Raw genomic sequence first — 21,885 nt, 5'->3', positions numbered from 1 at the left:
AGTCACACTGACACCGCACTCCCTCCTACTCCCTCTGATCTTCTTAATGGGAGAGGCGCAGTCATGTTGTGACGCACACAGTGCCGCGACCAATGAACAGCCGCCTGAGGCAGGGCTAAGCGGGAGCTGCATAAAGCGGCTGGAAGGGAGCGTTGGTCAGAGGGTCGGATAGAGAAGCGCTATAGTCAGTAGGAAAGGCTTGGGAGAGTTACACACAGCGCTGTCAGTGAAAGGGCGGCTGTCTGGCACCACGGGAGCCTGGGAGGGTTACAGCAGTGCAGAGTGTGTGAGAGTGGGCAGGACTCGCTAGCATAACATAAACTCCCGTTACAACTTGGGATTTTGTAAGAGTTTATTTTGTAGGAGTTTACCAGCAGTTCATTTCCTTGTGCCACAGAATTTCCCAGTGTATAATTCTAAGTCCTGGGATAGAACAAAGTGCTAAAGGTGGGCATATAGCCTGGCAGGCAGGGAGAAGAGGGCACCGACCTCCCATAGACTGCCCTGCCCGGGCATTACCGATACCTACAAGCAGATCCTCTCTGTTATGACGGCAAGTTTAAGGCATTATAGGGATTAGTTAGAGCCCGTCTCCCGATCACTGTCCGCAAATCGAGAAATCCCAGGGGAGCAGATTAGGTGTAGCCCCCAGCCAAGCAGCCTGCACCCATGGATCCTGCCAAGTCTCGCCCACTGCTAGAAAAGAAAGCGCTGAACTGCAACGGGTTCTTACGGGAGGACAAGAAGGAGCCGGCAGCGGCGGGGAGCCGGGGGGATGTGGGCAGGGCAGGCATGAGCACCCCACCTGTAGATACCTGGAGAGAGGAGAGAGCCCGCAGCGAGGAGGACAACGAGCTCAACCTGCCTTCCCTGGCCACAGCTTATGGCACCATCCTCCGGGCACTGGGAGAGGACCCAGGCAGGCAGGGCTTGCTCAAAACCCCATGGAGGGCAGCCACCGCCATGCAGTATTTCACTAAGGGCTACCAGGAAACGATATCAGGTGAGTTCCTTACCGGGCTGCCGTACCGTGCGGCTGTACCGGGCTGCCGTACCGTGGGGCTGTACCGGGCTGCCGTACCGTGGGGCTGTACCGGGCTGCCGTACCGTGGGGCTGTACCGGGCTGCCGTACCGTGGGGCTGCGTGTGGGAGGCTGACATGATGGAGAACATCTGTGCCACTGCTGTTATATTCCTGGCATCTCATTCACACAGTTTCTCACTACTCTTGTCTGTACTAACAAACAGCATCATCCAGGTGTAGAACTTTCATTGTATCATGTGAGCATAGAATATTCTGCACAGATAGCCAGTTATATCTGAATATTTGTATGTATTAATGGCTTCCTGTAATAAGCTAAAGTTAAAATATACCCCAGTGTTTGATATAAATCACATATCATCAGATTGCACATGTTTTAGTTTGTATGAATGAAATATGAAAATGAATTGGTTTCCTCAGCACCCATGCATTAGGATATCTGAGGGCACAGCAATAGGGGAAGCAGGCACAGTGCCTGGCATATAGAGTACTTAGCGGGGCACCTGATTTATGTCCATGTGATAACAGATCCTGTTATGCAAAGTGTGTGAGTGGGGGGTAAGGGCAGCTCTCAAACTGCTAGAAAAGAAAGGTTACTATTTTATCCATGTGTCTCAATGGGAAATAGTCATGGGCTTATTTATAAAACTATTTAAAAATCCACACCGCAATGTAATTGTGTAAAAAAAAAAATTGCTTATTTAGCAAGCTGTAAATTAAGTATTATTTTTCACTTCTTCTTTAGACAGTTTTTACCACCAGACTTAACTTGCCTCATTTTTCCCAATAATCTTATGTGTACTAAATCTTGCTAACTTTTTCAGGACCCTCAATCTGACATTATGTGTGTGGAATTTAGTTGCCTACATTGCGAGATATCCGTTACAGAGACAGCAATTTTGAAAGGGAAATTTACCCATTATTTTGTGTTTTGCTATTGGCCAATCGGATGGGGGCGTTAATTCCAGTCTGCAATAGTACACCACACACAACCCCCAACCCCACAGCACAGATATAATATCCAAAATAAGTTATGTAGAAACCCCAAAGCCTTAAGGATATATGGCATTTATAGATAGTGTTTTCATTGTCAGCATTCACTTATTTTGTAGCTTTGTTAAAGGTGCACCCTTACCATCCAGAACTGAACTTATAGCCTAAGTCATTGTGTGGAGGATTTACAATAAGCCAGATCAGTTCCTAGAACAGTGACATCAGGAGAGAGTACACTTTGATTAAATGAAGGCCAAAGGTTTGTTGATTGTCCTAATGACCGTGAGGATGTGTGACTTGCGGTGAACCTGTTGTCTGTAGTTCTGTAATATTTCAAAGACTACATACCTTGTATTTTCCACTGGTATATTTAGTGGCTTCCTCACATGTATAGTTTCTTTGGCTTTCTATTAGAATAACAAATAGTGTTGATGAAGGGCTCAGGTGAAGCTGTCACTTTGCCAAATAGTGCTAAGAAATTTTCATATGCTCTAATATATTAGTTCCACAGAAGTCTGACATATATTATGTCAAGCAGAAATTGCAATCATTTAAAAAAATATTTGAGGGTTGATTCACTAAAGTGCGTTAAGCGTTATTGCATGCTTTTTTGCGTTAAAATTGACGCAAAAAAAACTGTGCGATTCGCTAAAGTATTATTGCATGCGTTAAGTCCAGGGCCGGAACTAGGGGTAGGCAGAAGAGGCAGCTGCCTAGGGCGCAACGATTGGAGGGCGCCAGGCAGGAGCCTCTCCTGCCTACCCCTAGCGGCGCTCCTTTCTCCTGCCCCCGCCGCTTGGCATTGTCCCGCCCCCCCACGCGACTGCGCATGCGCGCCAAAGCAGACGCAGCGGCGGCGAGATGGCCTGCCCCTGGTTAAGTCGCATATTGTGTGTGTTAAATAGCGATCAACCGCATGTGTTAATTTTACCGCATTGCGTTAATTCTCGCGCAGAAATAATACTAACGCATAATTCACAAACACTTAGACGCGCTAAATATCACATTAGTCTGTGCGAAAATTAACACCTACTTGGGGCAGGCGGTAATTATAGAAAAGTACAGTTCATGAGCTTTTGGCAACACAATATGAACTTTGCAGTTCATATTGCAGTTCATGACGCAATAAAAATTTTACCGCATGCTATAAATAGCGCTCGTTTTAACGCACCTTAGTGAATCAACCCTATGATGTGGTATCCATTATTTGGAAAATAGTTATCCAGAATACACCCAAAACTGCCAATGCCATTCCCAAGAGTTTGTTTAATCAAATAATTTTACCTGATTTGCTGCTTTTTTGTATTATACTAAGCCAGAACAATACTGTGATGGTTAAATTATAGCAACGGAATTTATGCATGGTGCCCCCGAGTTGCCCACCCCTGCCATCCCACCGGCGAACATGTAAGTCGCCGGCGGGATGGAAGACGCGGCGACGCGATTTTGCGCAAATCGCCCCGCCGCGTCTGCCATCCCGCCGGCGACTTACATGTTCGCCGGTGGGATGGCAGGGGTAGGCAACTCGGGGAGATTAGTCGCCCGCGAACAGGGAGTTTTGCCGCGGGCAACTAATCTCCCCGTGTGCCAGAGCCCTAAAGCGTGGAGGGAATTTTAGACTTTTCATGCCTTCCAGAACAGAAAGGTAAGGTATTTTTTTGTGGGCAGCACCAGGACTTCTAATGTTTGACCATAGTGATTTTCCAACATTACCTTTCAGTGAGTCACAAACGGTATCTTTTAGTGTCACCAGTTGGGGAATTATTAAGGGCCTATGGTCTTGTCTCAGGATAAGGGAACAGAATTCTTAATGTGTGACAGTACCTTTGGACCAGAGGGTGACTACATTTGAAAGTGATTCTTCTTAAATTTGCTTTAAATTGTAGTTAAGGCTGAAAATCTAATGTCACATTAATAGGACTTGTTGCTATATTAGACCTAAAAACAATGGATCTAAACCTACGACCCTATAGTCATTAACTGTGACAGTAATGATCTTTTTTATATATCTGTATGTTTGTTGTAAAAAGCTGGACCTCAGTATGGTACTTGAAAGTTGACTGTTTTTCTCCATTTGTTTTACATTTGCATTGCCTTGTAGCTTGAACAAAAAAAATGAACTATCTAGTGTAGACGATGTTTGTCCTGAGGAAAGAAAAAAAGAAATGTTCTAGTAGTGTGGGTATGTTACTGGAGGCAGTATGTTACAACATGAGAATATTAGAAAAAACCCTGGAGTTGCATGATCTGTATAAACATACTCAGCCTGCAGCCTTGTGCTTGTATATGGTTATGGAACTCCTTGGTGACGTTATACTATCCATATATTTTACAATATGTGTTACATTATCCAATATATATATATATATACCAAATCAAACACAACCAGCACCAAGGGTCTTGTGGTTAAAATAAATATTAGTGTATTATAATTGCATGTACAACCGATGTTTCGGTCCCTTTTGGCACCTTTTTCAAGGTACATTTACATACAACAACTCTGTTTAAATAGCCTCCTCCCATGAATCCAGGGAGTACCAGTGACACATGCACATTAACCCCTAGTGACCATTAACACCCGACATCATATAAGTATGAATAATCGATACTTCCCTAATACAAAAAAAGTGTATTATTTATATTAAATAAATTGCATATTTAGTGTCCCAACATAGTTCAAAGTGTAACAATGTTAAAAATATTGCCATTTCTGTGGATAGTTTAAAAGTGCAACATTGTAAAAAATCCTCCATCTCTGTGAGTGATCTAAAGTGCAATTTTGTTAAAACAATTTCGTTTAAAAACAAATTGTAACCATACATTAACTCTTATGTCTGAGGTTTCCTATAATGTTAACCCATAAGTTCCCAAGTATCCAACATTTTTTACTTTGTATATCATATAATACATTACATAACACTACTGATATATGTACTTGGGTCAACAATATATGATACCAATATACATCCTTATAGGCATCACTTTTCTGTCAGAAAACAGTTCAATTGCAGTGTGGTGTTAAGTCCCCTTGGTACAACACATCCCAATTTATAGAGATTTATATTCACAGATATTTATATTCACAGAGATGGAGGATTTTTTACAAAGTTGCATTTTTTAACTATCCACAGAAATGGCAATATTTTTAACATTGTTGCACTTTGAACTATATTGTCACTGCTCCTCCTCAGTGACTTGGCAGAACAAGGAAATGTTACAGGAAGTTAGAAAGTGAAAGTGCTCCTTAGATATTAGTTAAAGCAAAAGGCAAAAATTATGTTCAGCACAAGCCCTATTCATTAGGGTCATATTAAAATGGGTATGCCCCTTTAAATTCAGAAGATCCTGTTATGTGCCTCTTAAACTTTTGCACACTTGTATTTTCTGTGGAATGGAGGTGGACTTTGAAGGTTGCCTTGTTTAATTCATATTATGTCAGATTACACAAGAAGTAGGTAATTAAGTCTTCCAGTAAAAACAACATGTGCAGCAAGGATTTGGTTCTGCTTTAAGAATGGAAGGGAAAATCTGGAAGTAATTTACATTATTAGAAAGCAGAGGGATAGCTACAAAAATGACCCATGGAGGGTATAAAAGCAGTATAGATTAAAATGGTTGGGGCAACAGAACAAACAAGGTACATTAACTGAGTGGGCAAACAGTAAATGGTATAACCTACTCTATATTTTCTGGGCAAACAGTATAATATAAAATGTAAATAATAAAGCATGGCTGAATAATGGAATACATGATTATTTCTTCCATTTTACAGATAAAGAGCAGAGTAGTTTACATAGTTTCTTTTTTAATTTGGGGTGCCACCCATTTTCAATACATATAGCAGGCACTCACAGGTCCCACGAGCAGGCAAAAGTAGATATATTCAAAGAAGCTTTATTGTAGACAACTAAACCGCATAATAGCCTTAGGCATTTTGGGCTTTTGATACATTTTTATAAATCTACCCTATGAGTTTGCATCAGTAAGGAGCATCCTTTGAGGTAGTTAAAAATAAAAAAAAATTGATTGTCTAATTTTAAGAACTGTTGCAGATATTGCTCCTTACTGGTTCAAACTCATAGGGGCAGATTTATCAAAATGTGAGTTTAGACCTCAATAAATAAAAACCCACCCACATTCTATTCATTCCTATGGGATTTCTAGAAGCGTATTTATCAAATGGTAAACTCTAATTCTCACCACTGATAAATTTGCCATGGTCAGTGATAGCTGGCAGTTAGAAAACAGATCATTTTTCCTTCCAGACCCTTTCTTAACACATTCTAAACTGCAAAAGCACCCCTTATAGTGATTATATGGGGGGCACAAGAGCATGCCCCTTAGTGTTTATTTAGGAATCACTGCATGCCTGATTCTACTGCTCTTTGCAGCGAACGCAAAGAGCAATGTCCTAGGTGCAGCAGCTCGTTCCACCACAGGAAAACGCAGGGAGAAGCTCTTGTGAGTACAATCCCTTAGATTGAGGACTCTGGACAGCTCTGGATGAACAGGACATGCAGAAGGTCTTTGCACTCTTAAAAGGAGCACAGAGGCCTGCAGCAAGTTAAACAATTCAGGATGCAGTGTGCAAATTGCAAAAAGCTGATTGTGACTTTTTTTGCACATTTCATCCTGCATTTAATTGACGCCTATTTTGGTAGAAAGTATTAGAATATTTCAGGAGGAAAAGTAGTAGAAAGAACTAATGGTAAATGAAAGACATTCTCAGAAGCAACCATTTCCCTAGAGCAGGGGGTCAGTGCCCACAAATGGGTCCTTTACTGTTTATGGTGCGTCACCATGATCCCCCTGCTACAACAGACAAAGGTAATTAAAACAAGATGCATAACTATGTCTAAACCAATAATTCCATGACATAGTTTGTGTCCCTTGAGAAAAAGATAAAGAGAATTTGTAGGCCCAGATTTTAATTTCCTGTCTAAGGCTGTCTTTCATTTGCAGATCACTGAGATGCCCAGAGCAGTGCTATAGAAGTGAGCTGACTGTTAATACTAAGTAGACATATGGCGGGAATGTGCATGTTGATGCATACAGTACCACTGGGCTTTTTTGGTCCAACATTATCATTGGAATTGCAGCTCCTCACTAGCAATAGCAATACCTGCACTTAGAACCAGCATGTGAATAACAGAACAGGGGAATTCAAAATATTAATAAATGACAGTCGTCTGCACTTTAACACCTGCAGTTTAACCCATTTGTGGCTGCCTGTCATAAAATGTATAGTACTTGTATAAATACCTTATGCCAGATTCTTTTTATTTTCTACCGTTCTGATTATTTGGACCAAATTAATGGAACAATAGGATATATCCATCTATGTATCTGGCCAGTAGTACAGACGCAGGGGGTCATTAACTAACACTGGGGGATATGTACCTGGCAGTAACCCATAGCAACCAATCAATAATTTGCTTTTTTTCAGTCAGTTTCTGGCAAAACAATGGGAGCAAACAACGGGTTACTGCCCAGGTGCAAATTTGCTCATTGTGGTGTCTGTCAGACCAAGTCATTGGATACTGTGCGCTATGTGCCCAGGGGTCGGTTTTAACAGATTATTAGATCTCATATGATCAATCCAAACTGATTATAACAACAATAAATTAATAATAAAATTAAGTTGCCAGTGGACTAAAGGTGGCCATGCACGAGCCGATTGTAGCTGCCGATATCGGTCCCTTAGGCCGTTTCGGCAGCTTATTGGCCCGTGTAGGGGCAGCAACGAGGGGCATGCCCGACCGATATCTGGCCTGAAATTGTCCAGATATCAATCGGGCAGGTTAAAAAATGTAGTTGGATCGGGAACCGACTGTGCCCAATAGTGCCGCTATAATTTGAGCGTTTGGCCCCAGGGCCAAACGACCAAATTAGCCTGCATTCGCCCAATATTGCCCACCCGTAGGTGGGGATATCGGGAGAACAGATCCGCTCGCTTGGCGACCTTGCCAAGCAAGCGGATCTTAACGTGTATGGCCAGCAGTTCCAGCTGTGTTTATGAATAAAAAGAACAATAGAATGTGACCATTCATGTGTATGGACAATTGTATGGTATGTTTCCTTATCAACCAAGGTCTGATTGATCAGATATGGTCAGCTGCAGATGCACACGTATTCAGATGCAACCATAACATATAATTCATGTCACTACAACTCCTGTGTTCATAGAGTATGCAAAATATTAATTATATGGGATAATGCTTATTATTTGCAAACATTTTCAGTTCTAACACAAACTTAAAAAAATCTTATAATTGTTGAATTCATAGGCACAGTAGTTTGGCTTGCCAAATATCTGTTCCTTATGTTCTTCGAGCCACAAATGTATAAAGAAAATTATTGAGCCATGCCAATACAATAAAATCGTCGCACTTGTAGATTTGTGTATGCTACGCACAATGACATTACCTCTATTATCTGCCTGTCAAGATATTTTTGCTCTGTGGCCAATATTTCATAGGGATTAGCATGGTGCCAGTCAACATTTTAATAACACCCAGGACATGTGTAAAAGGGCCTGATTACTGAACAGAGGAAATGTGAGATATAATTGGATGTGTTACCCTTCCTTAAGGCTATAGAGATCCTTCCAGAGCTGAGCTTGTATCACATCTAGGGCCCCTACCACCAACACAGGTTTAGATTCTCTAAAAGATAAAAAAGCACAAGAACATCCCAAATAGAAGCATGACAGCTGTACTAGAATGCTAAAGAGAAGGAACATGGTTACTATGTAGGGATGCATTTAATTTTCAGTCTCAATAACTGTATGTGCAGAGAAACCATCCATCTTTCCATATTCTCTTTTATCCCCCTGTCTCTGTCAGGCTCATAAAAATAATGTATGTGTTTTCTGTCCAGGGACATCTGGTGTTTGTTTGGTTAGACATGGAATGTTGCCTCTTGGTTTGCAGAGATGACACTCTTTGTATTGGGGGATGATTACTGAACTGAAATGGATTCAAAACCAAACTGGGCTAAAAAACAAGCTTGGATCTCTCCTCTCCATTACCTTATTTAGAAGTCCAGGATGTGCAAATCCAATACAAATACAGATATACCCCTGCACTGCCCATCCACTTGATCAGTGTGCAAACACCCTGGCAGGCAGCGCACATCTGCAAGAACAAAAATCATTTTATGTGAGAAAGATGCACCCATCCTGCAGCCCTGTGAGTGGACATGCAATACATACACACCAGATATCATATTCCACTTTAGTGGATGCCCCTAGAACACATTATAATAAATACATGTATAGCACTGACATATTCTACAGCACTTTAGATCATACACCATTTCCTGCCCCAGCTGAGCTGACATTCTAAAGTCCCTATCGCATTCACCCACACTATGGTCAGATTTTATCAGGAACCTGTCACCTGCCTGTATGTTTATAAAGTCTGGAGAAAACCAAAGTAGACAGAAGAAACCCAGACAAAGAAGGGGACAATATACTTGCAGCACTGGCTAGAACTGAATTTTGGACTCCTGCATGACCTTGCTTGCCTATTGCACTTGCATAGAAAATCTGTAACTAAAAGATAATCTAATCTGTAACAAACTGCAGACCCTCAGCTTTATAGCTATCAACGGAATTACATTGGCCCCATACCCAGATCCATTTCTGGTCTGTTTTCTAGATTTAAAACCACATGTATATGGCAAATGAAGGAAACAAATGCCTTTTTGTGATAACAATAAAGAAAAAACAATCCACAAAATAATAAATAAAGCCCAACTGGCAACTTTTTACCATTGCAAGATTAATAATAAAGCAGTTTAGCTAAAAATAACCCGTCCCATGCTAATTGCCACATCAGAGAAAACTGTTTATCTTGTTGCCTGCTCATTTCAATTCATTGCTCAGTTTCCAGTCCCACTAATTCATTCTAAAAGGAAAGGCAAATAGCACCTGGCGTTCATGTCGTGATTAATGTAATGAAAGAGAGGAAAATGACGCTGTTTTGCGTTTCCACGGTTACCGAGGCTGGCTGATAGCACACAGGAAATTAAACCTTTCTGGTATCATATTGTGTTCACATCCCAAAACAGGCTCCAAGATATGGGAGTGGGGGCTGTAACTAAATTAAAGGTGCTGAAGTAGCCTTTACCAATCAGGAACCAGTATTTCAACTTAACTCTTTGCCTGCCCTGAATCTTACCAAAGAATAATATTACACATCTTCAGGTTATTAAATGTGCAATGAGATAAATCTTTTGCCTGATATTAATCCTTAGGCTGTGAACAATGCAGGCAGCGGGCTGAGTCATAATGCTGTAACTGACAGGGAATACATAGTGACATTACAAGGAATAGACTTTGGGTTTGTTATGGAGGCTTGGAGCCATTGCCTTTTCTGAAATATATACAGATACTGGACCTGTAATCCAGAATGTTTTATTATGAAAAAGGAAATCATTTAAAAATGTTAATTATTTAATTAATATGCAGTCTATGGTAGATGGTATTCCTGTAATTCTGAACTTCCTTACTAACATGACCTAAACTTCAAAATCAGGATAACAAGTATCCATATTACAACCGATTACAAAAATAGATGAATGAAGTGTCTAAGTACATATGAAAGGCTTTAATTATAAATTGTTAATTCATACCAAGTTAATCATGAGGTCCGGGTGTATAGACCCCTTCCTTACTAACATGTATATACTTGTAAATACCACCAGCATCAAAAACACTAATGCAGAAATTGTGACATATACTCATAGTTGTATTAAGATTTTTTTGTTGTGATGACTTTAAAGTGGGTGTGGTATTTAAAAATATTAGTTGTTTGCTAAAAGCCTTTCCCTCTGTCCCCATCTGCTAAAATCTGGGAGACCAACTCAGTGTCAACAAAAGAAAGTTCAAGGTCTCATGAACTGTTATACGACAAGTGAGCTCAGTTTTTGATTGGCTGTAGACTTACATACTATCACTTGATGAGCCTGAGACCTTCACTCAACCACTGAGATGTGAGGATGTGAGGCTGTACTACATACCTTGTCAATTAACTCATTTTTAGGATCTTTGTAAGGAAAAACATTTTCATAAGTGTCAGCTGCTCATAGTGTATATGGGGTTATAGGACATAAATAGACTATGTAGAGGTTAGCCTGCTTACCTGCGCTCATATGGGTATCTTTATTTTTTTGGAAAGCAGTTATTACTTTGGTGTTTCCCTGAAAAGGAGAACAGAATATGACAAACATATAATTAATCCCATATCCCTTTCTTTGCAGATGTGCTGAATGATGCCATATTTGATGAAGACCACGACGAAATGGTGATAGTTAAAGACATTGACATGTTTTCCATGTGTGAGCATCATTTAGTCCCATTCATTGGAAAGGTAATGTTGTGACTGCTGAGAGGTTTCAGATTGATACAATTTGTGCAGTTCTCTGAATGTGATTAAGAAATGACTTTCCTCTCTTTGTTGCACATCTCTTTCCCAACAGCCCCATAATTACAAGAAACAAGGTTACACCTGTTTATTGAGCTGCATTCTGGGAATGAAGTCAGGGGTTTAAAAAGCAAAGCTTAAATTATTATTTATTTCCTCTGAAGTGAAAGCACTGTTTTAGAGAAAAATTACATAGGTTAGCATAGATGCAAAGTAAAACAAGTGCTTTAACTCATGGCAATATATATTTCATATGCCTTATTGTAGTTATACAGTAGGAATGCTGTGCAGTGATGCCAGCTCCAGTTTAAAAGCACAAAATTTATTCTGCCCAAAACCCATACAGATTGACACCTCTTCCAGCTCGTAACTGCAAGTATTAGTAACACATAGGCAGTACGGCAGAAGAAAAGGATTAGAACTCTTTAGGGATAAAGAAACTCAGTGGCCACAATGATTTCCACTCCTTAAAAGTATTATATACTGTTGTTCTGCACTGGTAAACTACTATAATTTATAAAAACACAACTGCTGTGTAGCTATGGGGCCAGCTATTTAAACTGAATTAGGACTAAGGGCTCTGGCACACGGGGAGATTAGTCGCCCGCGACAAAACTCCCTGTTCGCGGGCGACTAATCTCACCGAGTTGCCATCCCACTGGCGAAAATGTAAGTCGCCGGTGGGATGGCACACGCGGCGACGCGATTTCGGCAAATCGCCGAAGTTGCCTCGCAAGGCTTTTTCGGCGATTTCCCAAAATCACACCGCCGCGTGTGCCATCCCACCGGCGACTTACATTTTCGCCGGTGGGATGGCAGGTAATGGCAACTCGGGGAGATTAGTCGCCTGCGAACAGGGAGATTTGTCGTGGGCGACTAATCTCCCCGTGTGCCAGAGCCCTAAAAGGCACAGATTACATAGCAGATAACAGATAAGCTCGGTAAAAGCACCATTATATTCTACAGAGAGAATCTGTATCCTCCTATGTAACTTGTGTCCCTCCATTTTCCAGCTTGAATGTCTGCCCCCTGTGGCTACACAGCAGCTTATTTATATAAACTATAATAGTAATTCTGAACACATCAGTTTCATTAGTGCTTGGCAGCAGTACATTATATTTTAATCACTCTAAAGGAAAAGTAACACTAAAAATAATTGCCCTCTCCTGCACACCATTTATTATTTTGAATGCTTTATTAGAAAATACCTGCTAAAACTTGGCTTCCGGTCATTTGAAAAAAGCTGATGCAGAGGAAGCATCCACTATGCGGCGATCGATTGATCAATCCTAGCCTGACTCCTTCCTATACAGAAGGAAGGCTAGGATCGATCAATCAATCGTCGCATAGTGGATTCTGCATCGCTGTATCGCCTTATTTCAAATGACCAGAAGCCAAATTTTAGCTAAGTTTTTCTAATAAAGCATTCAAAATAATAAATGGTGTGCAGCATAGGGCAATTATTGGAGCAGGGTAGAATAGATTTTTTTTACTTAAAATTTTTTAATGTTACTTTTCCTTTAAAACATTTTAATTCATTTGTGTTGCCTTTCCTTTAATGTCTTTTTAAGTCTGTTATTAGAGTATAATATAGTGCAGCAAGGGCTAACATCTTGCCGAGTATTGCATTTCACTTATCCATTGCAAAAACTGATAGAATCATCTTTGGAGAAACCAGCAATACTGTCATGGTTCTGCTGTTTTTGTGACCTGGCCTTTCCTTCTTTCTGTGGCTAATCTAATAGCTACTGACATTTTTAAATTATGAAACAATTTCTTAAGGAGAACAGAGCCTGAGGGTTTACTCTGATATTAAACCAAATTACTCCTTTCTAGAGACCTTATCTAGGGGTCAAATTAGACTAGATTAGCACAGGCAGGCTTGATCTATTTCTGTTTCCAATTTGGGCATCTCTGACTGTTTCCAGACATTTACAAAGGCAACCTAAGCCGGGTTGAATCTGTGCAGTGATCATCCATCACTAACCATTGTAATATCCTGTTTAAAAGCTGTTTAAAATGCATGGCATATCTCATTGTGTGCTTTGTATATTCAGACAAATTATGCCTTTTTTGTTTCTTAACCACTAGAATTCCATTTATGCAGCTGTTTATGGAGAAACATATTGCTTTAATGTAATATTATTATTATTATTAACATTTATTTATAAAGCGCCAACATATTCCGCAGCGCTGTACAATAAGTGGGTTTCATACATTGGACATACAGAGTAAAATATAAAGCAATCAATAACCGATACAAGAGGTGAAAAGAGCCTTGCCCAAAACAGCTTACAATCTACAAGTATGAAGCAATATGGCAAGTGAAGTGTATTATCTTTGTTTTCCAAAATAGGAAATTTAATATTTTAGTTAAAGATGATATCCTGAAAAGAAAAAAAGGTACCACTCACCAGGCCACAGGCACTCTCAACTGAACATACTGCATCATTGGATTGGGCCTTTTATTAAGAGAGCAAGACATTTTTCATATTGCATTCAGTCAGTAAACCACTGTGCCCCCTATGCTTCCAGGCTCTCCAGCAATGGCAGGGTCCTCTTCTTCTATACATTTGTGTGTGTGGCTACATACTATTGAAATATTCTTTCTCATTTAAAACACCTAGAGAAGTGCGTTAGACCCCTGCATATTAATGTAATGATTTCAATTTTGCAGATTTGGTTTAGTATTCATACAAATTACATTTGTTTTTTGTAACATTTGTAGGTGCATATAGGCTATCTACCAAACAAACAGGTGCTGGGCCTCAGCAAGCTTGCCAGGTAAGGGACACATTTGTCAGATTAAAGCAGCAGCAGAATGCTTACTTTCAGTATCTTTCAAAACTTTGCAATGTGCCATAATTTGTAGTTTCATGCTTTACTGGATGTAAACATGTACAGAGCCAGGTCATATGTATTTCCATTGTTTTGATTTAAGACATAGAATAATCCCTATGTCACCTCTTAGTTGAAGAGGGAGATGGAAAACCTCTTTTTATACCACAAGTGTTACTACTGCATTCTAACCTGTTAGTACTGCAAGGTGATACAGGCTTATTTGCCTGTCACTACAAAGAGTGTATAAGTGTATTGCCAATATGAGACGATATGGAATATTCTTAGCTGATATTGCTACAGCTGGAAATATCTGCTCCATACAGCGCAGGGTTTGCAAATGCCACAGTAACCACACGAGGTGGCAGGGGTCCGCATCTTCTGTGTGTGTGTAAAATATTGTCTTTAATAGTTCATTTTATGCCGAAAGACGGATTATTTGCTTGAGATTTTCTCCCTTTTGCTATATTTGACCTACTCAGTATTGGCTCTTTCCAATTAAATTTGACATTTACTCTTACAGTAGCATACAGGGAAAGAGAGTAGGTTAGTATTTGAAGTAAGCACATAGTGGGAATGTTTTAGAATTTAAGCTTGTAGTCAATTTCAGAAGAAATTAGTCAGGCTTCTTTACTGACACTGGGCTCATTTTCATAACCCCAATTAATTATCAACATGTTTAGCTAGAAAATTTGCTAAATTTTAGAAGATGGCCCCTTTAAAGAATGCCTTTTTAAAGGACGAGTAAAACCACAGTTCAATATTACATTAGTTAAGTAGTCATTGTGCTGCTGTTCTACATAGAAGGGAGGTGGAAAGCAGGCTATACTTTCAGTGGAACAGGACTTCTGCCTGTGGGAAGTCACACAAAATCTCTATGTCCATTAAAATAAAGCAGTATTCAACTGTGGTAGTAGCATCAGCATTTAAATATTACTTCTTCTCTCCCAAAATTTTGACATGCCATAAGGAGGTTCAAAAAGGTGGACACAGTTTGGAGGTCATTTAGTGATCATGATCTTGCAAACCATATAAGCCAACCATATTGCTTTCAGATAGCATACCCGTAAACATTACTGTTGACTGATTTCTATGGGTTGCAATAGCTAGGGCAAAACTTTATTTGCCTGTGATATTATCCACCATTGCTTTATATACAGTATCTGTAGCATTTTTATGAGGTCTGTTTTTTTGTGGGTGATCAGTGCAGGTTTAATTGCACTATAGATCATTAGTGGGTTCCTTAACACAGTAACCCATATGGTCATCTTAATACAAGTGCCTCTTTAAACTTCCAAGAGCAAAGTTTAATTTTAGACTATTCTGTATGATCCTAAAAAATGAAGACAGTTATCTATGCAGTTATCATGGGTTAAGGTAATTCTTTACAACCCTTCTTGGGCACAGTTGTACAACATTCACTGAACTGCATCAGAGAGGCAACTGAATGCTGAAACCTAGATGAAATGTTTGTTGTGTGTGCTCTATAATAACTAAATGAAAGCAGTAGAAGCCCTTTAGGAAAATATGACAAAAACATAATCAGCAAAGACTGAGCATCACCTCTCTCATGTCATCAATCAGTATGAGGGTCAATTAACTGCTTGGAACATTTGTAATCCTCAGTAACTCAGATTATAGCACAATATAAGATACTGGATAATCACTGACATCATGGGTTTACTGCTTGATTAATGTGGAGGACTCAGCTAGTCTTAGTACAGTCTGTACAACATATATTTTGGTTTTAAATGTAAGAAAACTATGAAGCTATATATAAAGAGAAGGGTGCTGGCTGCTCAGGATTATAGAAGGTCTGGTGGGATTCCTGAATCCTGCAATTTTAGTTTCAGTACACATGTGTAGTGCAAATCAGTTCTCCAAAATATAGATTTATGAATATATACAGTATAATATAGCTTTTGCTGTTGGGACCCATTATTTTTAGTTATGCCTCTCTGTACAAGCACAGATTCACTGGATGAAGTATATTAGTGGGGCAGGTAATAGGTGTGCATGGTGGATAATTGTAGCCATGGTACTGATAAATCATTTCTTTTCTTCAAGGATTGTGGAAATATACAGCAGAAGATTACAAGGTAAGGAACTTGACATTATATATCCTAATTGCTTTTGACATGGATAATACACTGCCAGCCACTTGCTCATTTGTCATAATAAAAATTCCAGGTCAGCGGTTCATAACCTGTGTAATGCGTCAGATGCTCTATCTCCTTAATGACACAAAAGGTCATCTCATCATCCAGTTGTAGGAACTTGTCAATGGGTTTTGGCACTTTCCATTAACATGGAGCCTTTCTTATTCTTTCTAAAAAGAGGACACATCTCAGTGCATTGCAAGCTGCCAGCAGCAAAGGGGCAACATGCTATTGTTTCCAAGCAAAAAACTCCGCTTATTTCACATTCTTATTTGTCTGTATCCAGGCAAAAATAAATAAATCATTTTAGACATTTTCATTTAACAGTAGTATGATTTTTATTCTGAACAACTATTCTGTTAGATACAGCTAAATAAATATATGTGAACTCATCAGAGGAATTATTTAGGCCCTAAAAATGAGGGGATGGGTCGATGGAGGGCTATAGCAAGTGGAGTTATTGGCAGGGCCATTTTAAAGCCTTGGTGTTTTAGGCCTACCACACCCATTTTACCAAAACATACTTGCACACCCCCATGGATTACTTGTTCAATAAAGGGCAAACTAAGTTGTCCTGTTGCCTCATTTGTCTACATGGAAAATAGGAAACATATCAGAGATAAAATAATGACCAGTTTACCTCTATTGATATATACCCAGGACATGTATGTTCAGCCCAAATTCTTGTTCAGGTTCTGATCAGATACCTTGAAATAAGAATAGCTGAGAGGAATTACTGTAATATATTGTGGTCCAGGTGCATAGGTTCTCTTTGAATGCTAAGGATAGACTAACTACACATCTATCCATATCTTGGCGATGTGCTTATTAACTGTATTGCCAGCATACCTTTCTTATATAATAGAGGTAAAATATAACCTGATATAAATTCCATCCTGGTCTGTGAATCAATGGCTTTCATGAACATTATACCTTGCTTTTTATTATTATTCTAATGTAAATATTAATATTTTGATGATATTATCTTAAAATTTTTCATACCATGGACTTCTGCCAAGATTTTTTTTCTGTACAGAGAGTGCAATAGAAGTTGTTTTACATATACATTTAGTAATTACTGCTTCAGGAATATACAGGATATTGCAAAAACTACCTTTATTTATTTATTTTTGCAGTTCAAGAACGCCTTACAAAACAAATTGCCATAGCAATTACAGAAGCCTTACATCCCTCTGGTGTTGGAGTGGTTGTTGAAGCAACGTAAGTTGGCTCATTATTTTTAAACATATAAAAAAAAGAAGTAATCACATTACATCAGATTTACATGTTTTGTTATGGTTAATCATTTTCTTTTGAATGTATAAATTAGTAACGCACTGCTGCGATAATGCCACTTGGCAGTGCTGTCCAACTTCTGTGGTACTGGATGTTGCCCACGGGCCACCAGTTGGACAGCACTGCCACATGGGGTATTTTTACTTTTTTTTATTTTGCCTTTCTTTGTGAATATCATCTTATAATAAGGTCCTCCCCCACAACACTGATGTGTAAATATGGAGGAGCTTCTTATATGGAAGGAAATATTTCAGCCCCATTCCTCACCACTCTTTATACATTGAGTCATCAGTGATATAAAGTAACCAAAAAAAGCCAGGTTGAAAAACACATGCTCATTAAGTTCAGCCTGTTATGCCTAAATATAACATGTCTAACTACTAGTTGATCCAGAGGAAGGCAAAAAACCCATTCTGAAGCCTCTCTAATTTGCCACAGAGGGGGAAAAAATCCTTCCTGACTCCAGGCAATCAGACCAGTCCCTGGATCAACTTGTACTAAGAGGTATCTCCCATAACCCTGTATTCCCTCACTTGTACTAAGAAGTATCTCCCATAACCCTGTATTCCCTAACTTGCTAAAAAGCTATCCAACCCCTTCTTGAAGCTATCCAAAGTATCAGCCAGTATGACTGATTCAGGAAGAGAATTATACAAAATTTGAAATTCCTACTGTTAATATATATTTTTTACGTTTTTAGGCACATGTGCATGGTAATGCGAGGTGTCCAGAAAATGAACAGTAAAACTGTAACGAGTACCATGCTAGGGGTCTTTCGGGAAGATCCAAAGACTCGGGAAGAGTTCTTAACACTCATCAGAAGTTGATTCCCATGCCAAAGGCCTGAACCTGCTCAAAACATTTTATTGTACAGTGGAATTGGTCAATTTTATTTACATCCAGCTACATTGTTTGTCCAGTCTGTGTTTAAAGAAAATATGGCGCCTAGGCACTAAGGCTTAAGGAGTATCTCCAATAGACAAACTGTCTTATCCTGACAAGCCTTTTATTTTTTATTCCTGAAAATGCTTCAGATTAAAGAGTGGCTTTTAGAACAGCAGGGAGCTGGAGAAACTGCTAACTGCTTTGTGCATATCCCCTGATGTGTGTTTACATAGTTTTAATATATATGTGTAATGTTTGGAGTGATAAGCATCTGTGTACATTCCTGTGATTAATTAGCAGGTCATAAAGAAAGATTAAAAGAAAAGATTATATGGAAAGCCAATGGTTCTTAATGTGCTATGGTTATTGGCATATTCTATTAAGCATATGCCAAGGTTGTAAAAGCACAGGTCCCCTGGGCCACTATACTAAGTTTTCTGTCATATTGTGCTTAATATTAGGAAATACCTGCTCTGAGTACAGGCTCTGGGCAAATGTAAGGAGTTGTTACTGCTTATTATATGCTTGGGGAATCCATTTACCAACCACTTTTAGTAGGCCACACCCAAGTGATTCTTTGCTATGCCATACTGACTGAAGACTTTTTGTATGGAGATAATGACACTACAGTAGGGCTATGATTAAAAAGAAGACTGTAGCCAGGTAGGCAGCAAACAATGCAGAATTAAGGCTAATGTCCCGTCTAGAGATTTAGTTGCCTGCAATAGATCTGTGCTACTGCAGGCAACTAGTCTCTCTAAAATGCCTTTCCACTAGCAACTTAAAGTTGCCTGCAGGAGGAATGTGTTGGCCTTTCTGCCAGCGATTCATATTGTTCCCGGTGGAAAGGCATTTTGGAGACATTAGCAGAGATCTATCATGGGCGACTATATCTCTCCATGGGACATCAGCCTAAGGCCTAATTTATTAAAACTGGAGTTTGCAGGAAAAAATGCGAGTGCCAAGCACAGAATTAAAACACAGACAAATCGCAAATGGCTTTTCTTTTTCCTCAAGCAGTACCTTATTTAAGAAAAAAACATGACAGAATAATCTCAGGTGCATTTTTTCACAGAAAAAGTGAGAATCACATTGTTCCAATTACTCAATGAGGCTAAAACTTAAAATAAATAAATAATGTTTTTATAGAAGATCCCCATTAACAAACACACAAGCTTTTACTTGTTTCTTTCTGGCAACTGTGGCAGTTTTTTCTTTAATAAATACTGACTACTTGAGGTTTACAAAAATATATGTTTTTTGCGTCTTTGTTTTTCTCCACATTTTTCTCCAATCACGAGAAAACGCCTGCATGATTTTTGATAAATCAGCCCCTAAGTGTCTCCTTTGGGCCTATGGCAAATGGGACCTTTTGACTGCTACTTTCCTCAGGCAACAAAAACGCTGCCACTACCTCTTCCAGTAATGGCAAATATGAAATGTGCTGCCTAAGTAAGATATGGTCCTAACTGTTGGACTTTGGTTAGATAATTCAGCAAGCAGTGAAAAAGTTTTTTTGCTGTTAGGTTTTTAAGAATTCATTATGTGAGGGAAAAAATTATATATTTACCAATTATCAGTAAAAAAGAATGTGTGGTGGCCCTTTAAATACTTTATCTCCCAGCATCATTGTAGGGTGTTTTGGGAACTGTAATTCACAGCAGATAGAAGGTGGTGACACTAACATGCTTGTTACTTTCAGTGGTTATTACAAATAGTTACTAACCTGAAGGATAGAATGACCAGCCAGTCTAGCTTTTTTGTGTAAAGTGAACTTTTGTCCACAAACACGGTGCTTAGTTCTTGTCACGTGTCTGTAGTTAGTTCAATGAAGTGGTGTTATCTGTTTTGAGGATCCTCCCCAGTTCTTAAAATGTAAAACTGTTTGTGATGTCTTGTGACTTTTCTTGTTCTCTATTTAAAAGACGGGCCAGGTCCTACTTTGTGTATTTCCAGCCACACAGGGATTTTTACATCAATTCAGCATTTAAAGCATTTTCTGCATTTTGTATGATAATTCCAGAATTCTGCTCTAGAATGGTTTTCTAAAGGTCACATTGTTTAGCTACAAATGTATTGCATTTAGATGAGCCTCAGATAGAAAGAGATGTCAGAGTGCAATATCTTCCATAACAGCAAATATTGTTATTGTATTGCAGACTCTTCCGATACTAAAGAGGCTCTATTTTTCATATCATATTTTATATCTTCTTATATATATATATATATATATATATATATATATATTTTTTTTTTTTTTTTTTACAAGTAAGCTGAATATAGAAGCTGTCTGGCAATATACCAGCATAATATTTATTTCAGCACTAGTACCCCCCACGTAATATTAATTTGCATGAACTGATCCCTAATAATGATGATAATATGATATAATTACTCTGATGTACAAAAACAGAAGATCCAAGAGCTCTTTCATATGGAGACTGGAGTAAAATAGTTAATAAGCAAAGAATATCGATGTTCTATAGATACTAAACAATAGGCCAAACCACCAACTGGCCAACCTAATCACTATCACTAACTTATCTTGCTACTTTGCTCTTAGAGTCATTTTGAAAGCTCATGTCATATAGCATTTTAATTTATTTTTCCTACCAAAAAGGTTAAGTTAAAGGTGTCATGTATTTTTTCCTGAATGGCAATATCATGGCACTAACTGCACCCAATATTGGCAATGAAATTAAAATAGAGATTTGTATACAATACCTGCTTGAAAACACTAAGAAGAGCACAGCTGGGCAATTTAGTGGGAGCAAAGCTGAGGTAATAAGGCCCCATATTCCCAAGGGCTTGGATGCACAACTCCCCTGCTACTCTCCTGGATTTTCCCACACATGGTGAACAAAAAAAATGTTTCTAATTTTGCCAAAAATTTATCCTGAATGTTAGAAAATGCTTTTTTCATAAAAAGTGGCATTTAAGTTTATTATCAGTTTGTTATTTGCAATACACATTTAAACAGGGTACTAAAAGCAGGCAGGATGTACCAGTGATAAGGTGATGGGCCTATGATCAAGTGCTTTGTTATGAAACATGTAAGGCTATTATGGATCCTAACATGTACAGTTATTTTACTTTGCCTGTACGTGGGATTCTGGGAGTGCCCACCAGAGATCTGTTATGGTACCATTTGTAGCAGTGATAATAAACCCTTGGCATGGTGCATTCTAAACCTTTGCTTACAGGATCCCCAATAATCCAAAAGTTTCTCCTTTAGTGATGTATG

General features: G+C 39.0%; 1 protein-coding gene across 1 annotated transcript; it reads left to right on the top strand.

Annotated features, from left to right (window-relative positions):
- The first annotated feature begins 573 nt into the window (after positions 1-573).
- gch1 (GTP cyclohydrolase 1) lies at positions 574-19,893 on the top strand. The gene is made up of 6 exons (NM_001006788.1): positions 574-1,003; positions 11,300-11,409; positions 14,192-14,247; positions 16,369-16,400; positions 17,597-17,681; positions 18,457-19,893. Exons 1-6 carry the CDS (start codon positions 670-672, stop codon positions 18,581-18,583), a joined length of 744 nt encoding a protein of 247 aa, NP_001006789.1. The 5' UTR covers positions 574-669; the 3' UTR covers positions 18,584-19,893.
- The last annotated feature ends 1,992 nt before the right edge of the window (positions 19,894-21,885 follow it).

The sequence above is a fragment of the Xenopus tropicalis genome, chromosome 8 (genome assembly GCF_000004195.4).
Source record: "Xenopus tropicalis strain Nigerian chromosome 8, UCB_Xtro_10.0, whole genome shotgun sequence".
Taxonomy (NCBI): domain Eukaryota; kingdom Metazoa; phylum Chordata; class Amphibia; order Anura; family Pipidae; genus Xenopus; species Xenopus tropicalis.
The sequence above is the reverse complement of the archived record's forward strand: the minus strand, read 5'-3'. Positions and strand labels throughout refer to the sequence as shown.

What these genes read in the sequence shown, in the direction of transcription:
- gch1 (NM_001006788.1), top strand. Translation starts at nt 670, where the DNA reads ATGGATCCTGCCAAGTCTCGCCCACTGCTAGAAAAGAAAGCGCTGAAC. An exon ending in GGCCTCAGCAAGCTTGCCAG is followed by an intron (nt 14,248 to 16,368) that starts GTAAGGGACACA and finishes CTTTTCTTCAAG; the next exon opens with GATTGTGGAAATATACAGCA. An exon ending in ATACAGCAGAAGATTACAAG is followed by an intron (nt 16,401 to 17,596) that starts GTAAGGAACTTG and finishes TTATTTTTGCAG; the next exon opens with TTCAAGAACGCCTTACAAAA.